We start from the raw sequence: 14,664 nt of genomic DNA, 5'->3' as shown, positions 1-14,664 counted from the left end.
TGTTAATTTTTAGCAAAACAATAAGCTTGAAGCAGGGCTGTATCCAGGATTTGTTTTTCGGGTGGTGGGGCTTTACGAAAAATTTTTTTTGGGGGGAGGGGGTTACAAAAAAAGTTTAAAAAAGCACCAAAAATTTGTTTATATTCTTTTTTGTTACGTTTTTTACGAGTCAGAAAAAAATTTCGGGGGGGGGGGGCAGAGGGTTCGACCCCCCCCCCCCGAAATTTTTTTCTGACTCGTAAAAAACGTAACAAAAAATGAATATAAACAAACTTTTGGTGCTTTTTTTAACTTTTTTTGTAACCCCCTCCCCCCAAAAAATTGTTTCGTAAAGCCCCACCACCCGAAAAACAAATCCTGGATACAGCCCTGCTTCAAGCTTATTGTTTTGCTAAAAATTAACAAAAAAAGAAACACGACAGGGCTATAGCCTAACCAGCAACACAAAACAACTTACCGAATTAAAATACTTATTGAATCTCTAAAAACAAAAAGAAACATGGACGTCTCAAAACACTTCATTATACAAAATACAGCCCTTCACTGTATGACATAACTTAAGAGAGTAATCTTTATAATCGACGGTCCAACGAAGTCTTTGCGATAGGTCTAGTTTTATATTCTAATAATCTGACAAAAACCTTTTGGATTCTTTCCATTACCTTTAGGCCTCTCACATGAGAAGAGAATTATAAAAGGTACGATAACAATATTGCCTTGTTTACAGATTTAAATGAACAGATGAGCAAGCAGCATTTCGAATTTTACGGAAGAGAAACATGGACATTGTTTAAAAGCAATAAGGAGGAAACCCATAAATGCACGAATTTATAAAACTTAAAGGTGTTGACTAAATTGCAAACGTAATGTAACTCTAAAATATTTTAACATATTAAATACAACTGTTGTGCAAACACCCTGATTTACCGGCGGCGGGCGGGGGAGGGATGTGGTTTAAGTCGCTTGTGCATGTACCTTTGGCCCTTCATATGGGCCGGTTTTCCAGCTCTAAGTTGGTGTCTTCTTGTCATGGCTCTAAATTAAAAGTGGACAAGGTGACCTAATGTAGCCGAAGGGTAGCTTACTTTCAAAATTGTGTAACTTTTTTTAAACACGCCTGTAACTTTTTCAGGCGTGATACCAAGGGGTGGGGTTTAGCGATAGCGGATGATGCGCGTGGGGGAACAATTGTAAACCTCTTGTTATACGCAGGGGCTTCCACTATCCCCGAATTTTCGGGGATTTCCCCGAAAATCTATGTGTCTTGCCGAAAAAAAATTTGGTTCCCCGAATCCCCGAAATTTCCCCGAAAATCATTCAATCACGGTGTCACCCCTAGTGACTATCCCTAGCAAACATTACATTCCATAATTTTTCACTACACTTTTGTTCGTTAATTTTCGTCTCCTGTGGTACTTTGCATAAAAACTAGGCCGATATAATTTAAGTATAGACGGTTCTTCATATTTTCACAAGAGTGTCATTTTCCTGGATTTAGATAAAAACCCTTTTGAATGCAGTATTCAAAATGCTATAAGATTCTTACATTTATGTCATTCGTGGTCAAGACACTCTTGACAAAATTAGCCAAGAATTGTACTTAAAGTTGTTTAATGGAATACTCAGCTGGATTTTGGGTTTTGAAATTGAACTTCTAAAGAGGAGGAAATGCTTTGAAAGTCGAATCATAAGTTTAAATTTTGTCGTCTTTTGCATTTTTGATTTTCGACATACTGTATTAATGTTTAATACTTAATTATTGAAGGCATAATATATTGAAGGAATTGATCTTTTTGCCACGAATTCTTACCATTAAAATTTTTCTTTCATTCGGTGTGTAAATTTTAAGTTCTTTTCTTTTTTTATCTGAGAATTGTATTTGTCACACCATATGACAAATGGCAGGTCGAACCCTCTGCCCCCCCCTCTGGATATGGCCTTGGATTGAAGTGAGTCACAAAGCTGTTGTACAGATGAATAGTTGAATAGATGTTGTTGAAAAACTGCATAGAAACGTTTTATGAGGCTTTCAGAAACAAATCTGATCAAGTCTGCTTTTGTATATTTTAGGTTTTAGCGTCTAAGTTCCTGACAGACTTTCTACTTCATACTGTCACAAAAATATCCCTTAAAAATAAACACAAATACTAAGGTAAAAGTCTGTTTCGCTATTATACATTAAATAGTCTTTGTAGAAGCCAATGTGACTCAAGTTCATTATTAAATACCCCAAATGGGGTATTCACCGCTCTCAAGCTCATAAGGAAACACCAGTATATTATGGACATATATTTTCGCCAGTAAATAGTTTTTGAATTTCCTATTCTCTTTGTTTTATGGACTTGTTCGGATTGGCTAATGAACGATTTATATATTTCTTAATTATTTACAGAACGACTCATTGTTCGAATTGAATCCACAAGATCAAATAAAAAACTTTTCTAATTATTTTGGAAAAAATTATGAGGTAATCTGAAAACAACCCTAAAACGCCGAAAAATTCTTGCAGGGTAAAAAATATATTTCGTATTCGTCTAAAATTCGTACTGGCTACATCAATTTAGAGTTTGTTTTATTTATGTTACTAATTTCATCTAAACATGAAATGTTTGAAAATAAATGCTTCTGACGAAGTTGGGGCCGGAAAAAAGGGTCCTATCGGGCCCCGCATTTGAAAGGGCCCCGCGCTGCCATCAAAATGAATATTTTTTTTTCGAAATTGTTAAATATTCTTAACAATCCCTGTAAGCGTTCATATTGGAGAGATATCATTTTTCAAGGCTAAAACTAATAAAAACTGTCTGATATCAACAATGAACACAGATACAGATAATCGCTCAGCACTTCTGCCGATTGAAAGTGAAGACGCAAGGAAATTAGATTTTCAGACAGTTTTAGAAGAATCTACAGAACAAAAACTTAGAAATTGTAAATTCATGTATTCATATTCGGTGATGTAAATTTATATTCAATAATTCTTTTTGTATTTTGTAAACGAGAATAATTGTTATTTATTTATTTATTTAAGCATGTATGTAAGTTTAATTTGTTCTCGAAAACTGCTCCATTTTTTTTTTCGGGGGCGGGGGGGGGATTGGCATCTTGGGATTTCCTGGCCGGAAGAAAGATCTAGACAGGTCACAAGTATGAGAAAACACGTTAAGAGCCTTCATTTCGGAAAAAATACATATGAGTAAGGTCATATTTATGAGCAAATTTCAAAAGTTCAAATTCGTCATTTCCGACTGAGGAGTGGTTCTATCGTTTTTAGTATCTTCGATGCATGTAAAAACACATAAGAAACATAGCTGAGTATAAAATACCATGTATAATGAGTCTACTTACAAAAGGCATTTTCAGTAGTTTCATAATACATAGAGGACAGAAACGTATATTAACAATTGCTCAAAATGAACAAACTGAGCCATCAAATGAGACAAGATCAAGAGGACGACCAGAGAAATGTAAGTTCATAATGGCTGAAAATGAAGAACCTGGACCATCAAATGTGACAAGACCAATCCAAGCAGCTAAGGCAAATGGCAAGAAAAAATATTTGAAGTAACTATAAACGAAAATGAAGAAAAAAAATATGTTGTTAGAATACTTGCGATAACGTCATTTACAGTGAGTCAAAAACGAAAGTGAAGAACAAAGAAATATACGGTTAAAAGAAAGGATAAGCGGCAGCAAAATTATAACGAGTTAAAAGCAAAAGTGAAGCACAAAAAAATGCGACTGCTGAAAAAATGTCTAAAGTAATGATAAACAACATTGAGGAACAAAAAAATATGTGGTTGAAAGATAAGCAGAATAAAAAATTACAGCGAAGCAAAAACGAAAGTGGAAAAAAAAAACGGTTACAAGACATGCCACAACGAGGATCAGAACCAATCGGAAATGAAAGTAAAGAGCAAAGAAATATGTAGTTATAAGTAAAGCAACTGGGAGAATCAGAACGTGTCAAAAATGAAAGTGAAGAACAAAGAATTATAAGGTTAGCAGACGCGCGAAAGCGATTATCAGAACGTGTCAAAAATGAAAGTAAAGAACAAAAAATTGTAATGTTACAAGACAAGTGAAAGCGAGAATCAGAACGAGTCCAAATGAAAGTGAAGAAGAAAGAAATATTTCGTCAGAGTAACAACGCCATCGCAATCTTTGACGCCAACAAACTGTGGTACGAAACCGAGCACAAACACACAAAGATGCCGCAAACGACGCAAGTGTTAATTTCAAGTCATTGGGGCCCTTCAACGTTGTATTGATTCAGTGTGGTGTCCTCTATTTCCCGCAGAATAAGAAGCCAGCAAAGGTGAGTTAATTGGACGTTGCTGGTTGCTGGTCGAATTGCATCGCCACCTCCACAATTTCCAAATGAATTGGGTTGGCTCGTTATAGGATGTCACTTGTTCTCTAAAGAGCTCCACAAACAAATGCAAAACTTGAACTCATGTTTTGTTTTAACTTCATTCAATGTAAGCCATAATCGAATCATCAATAGTCGCATTTTTTCAGCTTCAATGTAGCTTATTAAAAAATCAATCTAGTACCACATCCACCAAAGACCCCTGAATGTGATTTTAAATCACCTTTATATGGCCAAAGATTCTTTTTAGACCCTGAGGACGCCTTACACATCCTTTAAACTATAGGATCTCTGGTAATCTAATATGGATCTTCTGGAAGAAATATTGCGATATACAAACAACTATGCCAAAGGTGCCATGAAAATACGAGAAATCGAGGATGATGTAAATCGACCTGCTGCTTCACAGAGGCAACAGCCTCGGATACAAGACAGGTCACAACCATGGTTGCCAACCACTGACGTCCAAAAAGAGTGCAAATCAAGGCAAAAAAAGAGTGATTTTTGCTCAGAAAGAGTGCAAGTAAAAAACTTTGCACGCGCAGGGCTGTCAAAGCTTGCGCATCACCTCTGAGGTAAAAAAAAGAGTTCACTTCAAGTGAAAAGTGTGCAAGTTGGTTAACCTGATCCTTGGATTAATTACACTTCTGACGAAGTTACCAACTACAGATGTTCAAAGTGAATGAAAACTAACGCCCAAAAAGAGTGACTTTCACTCTTCCACTTCCCCTCTTTGGTAAAAAAGAGTGCGTTTCACACGAAAGTGTGCAAGTTGGCAAACCTGGTGACAACGAGAATCAGTATATAGAAACCTGCCGTGTAGCCGTTCCCGGGACCGGCGGTGAAGTCACTGTTCTCTCGGTACTATATATATATATATATATATATATATATATATATATATATATATATATATATATATATATATATATATATATATATATATATATATATATATATATATATATATATATATATATATATATATATATATATATATATATATATATATATATATATATATATATATATATATATATATATATATATATATATAATCAGTATATAGAAACCTGCCGTGTAGCCGTTCCGGGACCGGCGGTGAAGTTACTGTTCTTCTGTGTACTATATATATATATATGTATATATATATCTCTATATATATATATATATATATATATATATATATATATATATATATATATATATATATATATATATATATATATATATATATATATATATATATGTATATATATATATATATATATATATATATATATATATATATATATATATATATATATATATATACACTAATAACAACTATATATACTACTAATAACACGTATTGGCAGCGCCAATACGTGACGTTTATCGAGGCTTCGTTGATGCCCTATGCGCCACAGATGGCTCAGGATGACGTAAATGACTAAATGACTAATAACAACTCACCGCAGCACCAAGCAGCCTGAGGCCAACACAGCCATGCACGGTCCTCCTTCATCCCGATCTTCGGCAATCTTTCATCCGCAGAACGTGCCCTAGTCATCTCAACCTTCCTTTCATTATAGCCCTAGAAAGCGGGATTGAACCACGTTTTTCGTAGTGCCTACTGTTTGAAATACGGTCAATTAGCCGGTACCCAGAACAATCCGTAGATTATTTCTCTGGAAAACATCTAGTAAAGCTTCATCCGTTTATTGCAGCGCCCATGCTTCAGAGCCATTTTTGATCACTGCCATCATTGTAGCTAAAGTTTTTATTGTTAAAAAAAAAGAGTTGTGAGAAAGTCAAACTTTAGCGTAAAGAGCGAGGCGTTGAGGAGGGCACAGCCTCTTTCATATACGGAATAATTTCTGTTCGTTTTAAGATTTAATGTCGCTCCTTACTTTCAGTTTAAAAAAGTTTTTTTTTTTTATTTAAAGGCTGCGAAAGCGGGGTTGGGGGGCGGCAGCCCCCCAACTGTGCCTCCTATTCCCTGTACGTTTTAAGGTTCGACCTTGTAACTCAGCCTCTTTAACTCTTTAGAAAACGTAGTTTTTTTCAAATAATATATATATATATATATATATATATATATATATATATATATATATATATATATATATATATATATATATATATATATATATATATATATATAATATATATATATATATATATATATATATATATATATATATATGTATATATATATAATACATATATATATACATATATATATATATATATATATATATATATATATATATATATATATATATATATATATATATATATATATATATATATATATATATATATATATATATAATATATATATATCGTAAATTTGAATTTTACGAAAATATTTAGTATGTAGAAAGGGCCCCGCAAAAAATTCCAATTGGGCCACGCGCCTAGTCGATGATAACTGACGAAGTCATAAGATAATTGACTATTTGTTTCAGGTCACCATGCTTTCAAAACTAACTAGCAGTACTGGGGTGCATGTTGCCAATCGTCTCACCTCTCAGTTGGCCTTACTCCTTCACCTTAGGTAAGCTAATTTTTTTCTTCTTAATATTTTTTATTTGATGACAATACGCACACAGATAAATCTGACTGGCTTCTCACGAACTATCATCTGTATAAGGGTCTACAGAAATGTGGGTAAAATTGTAAGAATTTTCTCATAAGAAATACTGTTAGTACTTACTATGTGCATGGGTATATGATAAGTCTTCAGTTTCTTGGGACTCACTGTCCACCAAAATAAGATAGCTCATTATTTATTGTTTTAGCCGAAACAAAGTCTAGCTTGGGCACGTTTATTTTGAGCCCGGAGTTCGAAGTTTTGAAGAATAAAAGTGACTTTAGATGCCACAGGTAACGTACGGAGCGATAGTTTTAAGTTTGATGAGTCTCTCCTCCCTAAAACAGGCCAGGAGATCAAACCGTTCTGTGGTGACGACCCGTTAAAAAATTGCTAAAACCTATGGATTTCTTTATTTAAAATAACGATGGAAAGCCTTTGTGTTCTGCAGTTCGTATCTTGGTGCCATTTGAACCGATTGGACACTAGACAGCTTCACATAATTTAGATAATTTTATCAGATGTAATGGTGAATGCAGTAAAAAAGGATGCAGTAATAAAGGTTGTAAGGAAATATAAATCTTGGAACTTAGATTAATTGGAATAGCCATGCGCAGGGAGTTTGTAGTTGCAAAAGTTTGAATAGAAGCATACTACTATCACTATTACTACTAACAACCCACAGTAGCACAAAGCCGCCTGAGGCCAACACAGCTACGCGTGCTTCTCCTCCATCCCAATCTATGCACAGCCTTCCTCTTTACACCCTCCAAGGAAATTCCTATTTCCCTTAAATCTTTCCTTACGACATCCTTCTATCCCAACCGCGGACGACCTGCTTTCTGTTTAGCCCTAGACGGTTGGCCGAAAAGGACAGTCTTTGGCAATCTGTCATTCTTCATCTGCAGAGCGTCCCCTAGCCATCTCAAACTTTCTCTCATTATAGCCCTAGAAAGCGGGATTGAACCACACTTTTCGTACAGCCTACTCTTTGAAATTCCGTCAGTCAGTCAGGTACTCAAAACAATCCGTAGGCAACTTCTGTGGAAAACATATAGCAAATCTTTCTCTGTCTTTCGGGGCGCCCATGCTTCAGAACCATATTCGATCACTGTCATTACTGTAGCTTCCAATATTTTAATCTTGGATCTCAGACTTGGTAGAAGAAGGCATTGCTACACAGGACGAACAACAGGACGAACAAGACCACATCCTCTTTCTAAACCAATCACAGAGCTAGAAATACTGGGCTAAGTGACATCAGACCAGACTCTCTGGAATTTCTGCATTGAATTTTACGTAATTTCTGTTATGAGACAATTCTACCTTGACACAATTTCACCTCGTGAACATTCCGTGATAACATATTATCATTAATTTGCAGGCAGGATGATGTGTTATTAATACAGACATGAATTACGCTGAACTTATAGAGCTCCGATTGTGTAAGAATTCATGACAGAAAAATCAATAGGCTTCATAGGAATTAAAAATGTATCTGGGAACAGTTGCCAGAACAAAGGAAACGTCAGAGATTAATTGACATTTTAGGGGATTATTTGGGGGGAAACAGTTTGAGACATGTAACTTGACATAGCTTTACTTCTTGGTTTTATTTGCTATAATAGACAAGTAGAGAATATGGGATTAATGAGATGATTATGGGTTTTAACCATCAAGGACCGCAAGCAGCAATGATCTTAGCCACCAAGGACCTCAACCTCAATGGCCCCTTATTCCAAACCTCCAAGGGGCCCCCTCCCGCTAACTTTTTGGCCCCATCCCCCATTTCTTATACTTTTTGAAGTTTATTTTTTTAACATGATAATTTTTTTTATACTTTTTCTAAATTTCTTAGAATAACATAAAACATACTTAAAGTATAAAAAATTGACATTTTAGGGATTATTTGGGGTGAAACAGATTGAGGCATGTGACTTGACCTAGCTTTACTTCTTTCAATCATATACTTTTTCCTTTTACATTTTATAGCCTATTGTTGAAATTTATCCAGCATGCACCTTTCTTCTGTAGATTTTGATTATTTTTTGACAGCATTTAGTGCTCAGAAAACATAGTCTGTAATAGGATGAAAATCGCTAACAGCATAAACAATGCAATGGATTTATAAATTGTTTATTCAACTGAATCACGATGAATCAATGCCTTTGAATGAGGTAATTAGGTTCCCATTTATATCAAAATGATATTATAATCAAATTGACTTATGAGAAGGGTCCATAAGGGACTTAACGTTCAAAGCAGGACAATGATCAAATTTGGAAAACAGCAGAAAAAGGCATCAAGCGATAGGCTATGTTCAGCCAATTCATAGCCTAGCTCAGTAATGGAAAGGTGTCCAAATTTACCCATTTTTTATCAAATTTTTATCAAAGCCACAGAAAAGTGTCCTTCTAGTTTCTGTCTTATAAGTAGGCCTAAGCCTTAGTCTAGCCTTAGTGACAAAAAAAGAAGGTTTTTTAAATTATTCTTTTTGTATTTTGGAAAAAATATTAGCATATTTAACCCTTTATTATTTCGTTCAGTTATACAAGGAAAGGTAGGGTGTTCTTAGGAATTATCTGTCTATAGACTACAAGTGGTAAAAGACAAACTTTATTTTTAAATTATTTTTTTGTATTTTGGAAAAAATATCAGCATATTTAACCCTTTATTATTTCCTTTCAGTTAGACAAGTAAAATTAGGGTGTTCTTAAGATTTATATTTCTACAGACAACAAGTGGTAAAAGACAAACTATGTTTTTAAATTATTCTATTTGTGTTCTGGAAAAAATATTAGAATATTTAACCCTTTATTATTTTCTTTCAGTTACACAAGGGAAGGTAAGGTGTTCTTAGGAATTATCTGTGTATAGACTACAAGTGGTAAAAGACAAACTATATTTTTAAATTATTCTTTTTGTATTTTGGAAAAAATAATAGAACATTTAAAATATTAGCATATTTAACCCTTTATTATTTCCTTTCAGTTACAAAAGGAAAGGTAAGGTGTTCTTAAGAATTATCTGTCTATACACTACAAGTGGTAAAAGACAAACTTTATTTTTAAATTATTATTTTTGTATTTTGTAAAAAATATTAGCATATTTAACCCTTTGTTATTTCCTTTCAGTTAGACAAGGAAAGGTAAGGTGTTCTTAGGAATTATCTGTCTATAGACTACAAGTGGTAAAAGACAAACTTTATTTTTAAATTATTATTTTTGTATTCTGGAAAAAATATTAGAATATTTAACCCTTTATTATTTCCTTTCAGTTACAAAAGGAAAGGTAAGGTGTTCTTAAGAATTATCTTTCTATAGACTACAAGTGGTAAAAGACAAACTTTATTTTTAAATTATTTTTTTTGTATTTTTGAAAAAATATTAGCATATTTAACCCTTTATTATTTCCTTTCAGTTAGACAAGGGAAGGTAAGGTGTTCTTAGGAATTATCTTTCTATAGACTACAAGTGGTAAAAGACAAACTTTATTTTTAAATTATTATTTTTGTATTTTGGAAAAAATATCAGCATATTTAACCCTTTATTATTTCCTTTCAGTTAGACAAGGGAAGGTAAGGTGTTCTTAGGAATTATCTGTGTATAGACTACAAGTGGTAAAAGACAAACTATATTTTTAAATTATTCTTTTTGTATTTTGGAAAAAATAATAGAACATTTAAAATATTAGCATATTTAACCCTTTATTATTTCCTTTCAGTTAGACAAGGAAAGCTAGGGTGTTCTTACGAATTATCTGTCAATAGACTACAAGTGGTAAAAGACAAACTTTATTTTTAAATTATTCTTTTTGTATTTTGGAACAAATGTTAGCATATTTAACCCTTTATTATTTCCTTTCAGTTAGACAAGGACAGGTAGGGTGTTCTTAGGAATTATCTGTCTATAAACTACAAGTGGTAAAAGACAAACTTTATTTTTAAATTATTTTTTTTGTATTTTGGAAAAATATTGGCATATTTAACCCTTTATTGTTTCCTTTCAGTTAGACAAGGAAAGATAGGGTGTTCTTAGGAATATTCTGTCTATAGAATACAAGTGGTAAAAGACAAACTTAAATTATTCTGATTGTATTTTGGAAAAAAGATTAGCGTATTTAACCGTTTATTATTATTTCCTTTCAGTTATAAAAGGAAAAGTAGGGTGTTCTTAGGAATTATCTGTCTATAGACTACAAGTGGTAAAAGACACACTTTATTTTTAAATTATTTTTTTTGTATTTTGGAAAAGATATTAGTATATTTAACCCTTTATTATTTCCTTTCATTTAGACAAGGAAAAGTAGGGTGTTCTTAGGATTTATCTGTCTAAAGACTACAAATAGTAAAAGACAAACTTTATTTTTAAATTATTCATTTTGTATTTTGGAAAAAATATTAGCATATTTAACTCTTTATTATTTCCTTTCAGTTAGACAAGGAAAGGTAGGGTGTTCTTAGGAATTATCTGTCTATAGACTACAAGTGGTAAAAGACAGACTTTATTTTTAATTTATTCTTTTTGTATTTTGTAAAAAATATTAGTATATTTAACCTTTATTATTTCCTTTCAGTTAGACAAGGAAAGGTGGGGTGTTCTTAGGAATTATCTGTCTATAGACTGCAAGTGGTAAAGGACAAACTTTATTTTTAAATTATTCTTATTGTATTTTCGAAAAATATTGGCATATTTAACCCTTTATTGTTTCCTGTCAGTTAGACAAGGAAAGGTAGGTTGTTCTTAGGAATTATCTGTCTATAGACTACAAGTGGTAAAAGACAAACTTAAATCATTCTTTTTGTATTTTGGAAAAAAGATTAGCATATTTAACCGTTTATTATTATTTCCTTTCAGTTAGACAAGGAAAAGTAGGGTGTTCTTAGGAATTATCTGTCTATAGACTACAAGTGGTAAAAGACAAACTTTATTTTTAAATTATTTTTTTTGTATTTTGGAAAAAATATTAGCATATTTAACCCTTTATTATTTCCTTTCAGTTAAACAAGGAAAGGTAGGTTTTTCTTAAGGAATTATCTGTCTATAGACTACAAGTGGTAAAAGCCAAACTTTATTTTTAAATTATTCATTTTGTATTTTGGAAAAAATATTAGCATATTTAACCCTTTATTATTTCCTTTCAGTTAGACAAGGAAAGGTAGGGTATTCTTAGGAATTATCTGTCTATTGACTACAAGTGGTAAAAGACAAACTTTATTTTTAAATTATTCATTTTGTATTTTGGAAAAAATATTAGCATATTCAACCCTTTAATATTTCCTTTCAGTTAGACAAGGAAAGTTAGGGTGTTCTTAGGAATTATCTATCTATAGACTACAAGTGGTAAAAGACAGACTTTATTTTTAATTTATTCTTTTTGTATTTTCTAAAAAATATTAGTATACTTAACCTTTTATTATTTCCTTTCAGTTAGACAAGGAAAGGTGGGGTGTTCTTAGGAATTATCTGTCTATAGACTACAAGTGATAAAGGACAAACTTTATTTTTAAATTTTTCGTTTTGTATTTTGGTAAAATATTGGCATATTTAACCCTTTATTGTTTCCTTTCAGTTAGACAAGGAAAGGTAGGGTGTTCTTAGGAATTATCTGTCTATAGACTACAAGTGGTTAAAGACAAACTTAAATTATTCTATTTTTGTTTTGGAAAAAAGATTAGCATATTTAACCGTTTATTATTATTTCCTTTCAGTTAGACAAGGAAAGGTAGGGTGTTCTTAGGAATTATCTGTCTATAGACTACAAGTGGTAAAAGACAAACTTTATTTTTAAATTATTCTTTTTACATTTTGGAAAAAAATATTAGCATATTTAACCCTTTATTATTTCCTTTCAGTTAGACAAGGAAAGGTAGGGTGTTCCTAGGATTTATCTGTCTATAGACTACAAGTGGTAAAAGACAAACTTTATTTTAAATTATTTTTTTGTATTATGGAAAAAATATTAGCATATTTAATCCTTTATTATATCCTTTTCAGTTAGACAAGGAAAGGTAGGGTGTTCCTAGGAATTATCTGTGTAAAACCTACAAGTGGTAAAAGACAAACTTTATTTTTAAATTTACTTAACACACTCAAATTTCTCTTAGGTACTTATTTATTCTATTTATATTTTATTAATTCTATATTATTAGGTACTTATCAGGTACTTTATTAATTAATTTATTAATTCTATTAATTTTTGATACTCAGTCAACAGTTAATGGTGTTATGAACCTGCTAGTAGTATCCATGTATGAAAATTCCTTTTCTGACATCTCTGGCTCTTTTATAATCATTCTAAACGTTTGACTTGTTAGTGTACCCTAAAGTAATGGAACTATAACAAAGTGATGCATTAAATATTTTTATTGAAATAACATAATGTAGAATATTAACATAAAATATGTTACGTACATTATTATACATTGTTAATATCATTGAACAACTTTGGACATTGAGTCATACACAACTTTTACTGGCATGTCACCTACAGGTTCAATATGCGTTTCATCTTTGGTATTATTAAGTTCATTGGGTATATAATCAATAGTAGTAATAATGTTCACTTGCGCTTTATTTTCCATCAATTTATCGTTATATTGATTAGTGATATTGTCTGCCAATGTCCTTTTAATTTTGCTAGCGATTTCACTGTCTATTCTCAAATTGTGTTTACACAGGTAACAGTTCTGCACGTAGACAAGATATGATTTATTACATTAGTGCAGCAGTTGGCCTTTATTTTCCCCTTTGCTTTCAATTGAATAGTAATACCAGAACGATGGCAATATAATTTATCAAAAGGTAACGTGCTACCAGAACCAGTAGTAAGAAGATGACCATCTTCATCAACTATTATTTTTATGTTGGCATTCTCTTTTAGTACTATCATCTTTGGTGCTCTCACTCTAGCATATCCACCATGAGCAATATTGTATGGTTTCGATAATCCAAAGAAATTTAGCTTTTCGCTGTCATAACAACGCATACATACATTTCCAATAAGATCTCCATTAATGCTTGTTTCATAGTTCAAATATCGATCTTTGTCAGCATTCAACGCAACAATGATTTTATCATGTGTACACACTTTCTTTGAATAAATCATTTTCAATTTTTCTTCTTCTAAATATGATGCAGGTGTTTATCCTTCCAATGTGTGAAATTTACTGATTTAATGCATGCATTAAACTATGTAGTGTCGATAACCTGCCCTAGAGTACCACTGGGACAGCCGCATTTTGTCTATGAGCAACCATAAAATGAAATTGATTGATCCACAAATATAAATAGGTTTTTATTTATTTATTTATATTTATGAGGCCGTATCAATGATATTTTATGTTTGCTCATAGACACTATGCGGCTGTCCCAGTGGTACTCTATGGCAGGCTATCGACACTACATAGTTTAATACATGCATTAAATCAGTAAATTTCACACATTGGAAGGATAATAACCTGCGTCATATTTAGAAAAACAAATGAATATGAATTATTCAAAGAAAGTGTGTACACATGATAAAATCATTGTTGCGTTGAATGCTGACAAAGATCGATATTTGAACTATGAAACAAGCATTAATGGAGATTTTATTGGAAATGTATGTGTGTGTTGTTATGACACCGAAAAGATAAATTTATTTGGACTACCGAAACCATTCAATATTGCTCATGGTGGATATGCAAGAGTGAGAGCACCAGAGATGATAGTGCTAA

The 14,664-nt window shown here is 32.3% G+C and overlaps 1 protein-coding gene across 2 annotated transcripts in view; it reads left to right on the top strand.

Annotated features, from left to right (window-relative positions):
• LOC148944560 (glycine dehydrogenase (decarboxylating), mitochondrial) overlaps window positions 1-14,664 on the top strand; it is a 123,928-nt gene that overhangs the window by 30,227 nt on the left and 79,037 nt on the right. The window contains exons 1-2 of one of the 2 annotated variants that reach the window (XM_089100624.1): window positions 575-698; window positions 6,823-6,911. In XM_089100624.1, the coding sequence (XP_088956750.1) occupies window positions 6,829-6,911 (83 nt within the window). In that variant the 5' untranslated portion in view covers window positions 575-698; window positions 6,823-6,828. Of the gene's footprint in view, window positions 1-574; window positions 699-6,822; window positions 6,912-14,664 lie in introns of those variants that run through there. The other variant, XM_089100623.1, reaches the window with a different exon arrangement.

This window comes from Artemia sp. Qi Xiang Cuo, chromosome 14, assembly GCF_049724085.1.
Source record: "Artemia sp. Qi Xiang Cuo chromosome 14, ASM4972408v1, whole genome shotgun sequence".
Lineage (NCBI taxonomy): Eukaryota > Metazoa > Arthropoda > Branchiopoda > Anostraca > Artemiidae > Artemia > Artemia sp. Qi Xiang Cuo.
This window is presented reverse-complemented; position numbering and strand designations above follow the sequence as displayed.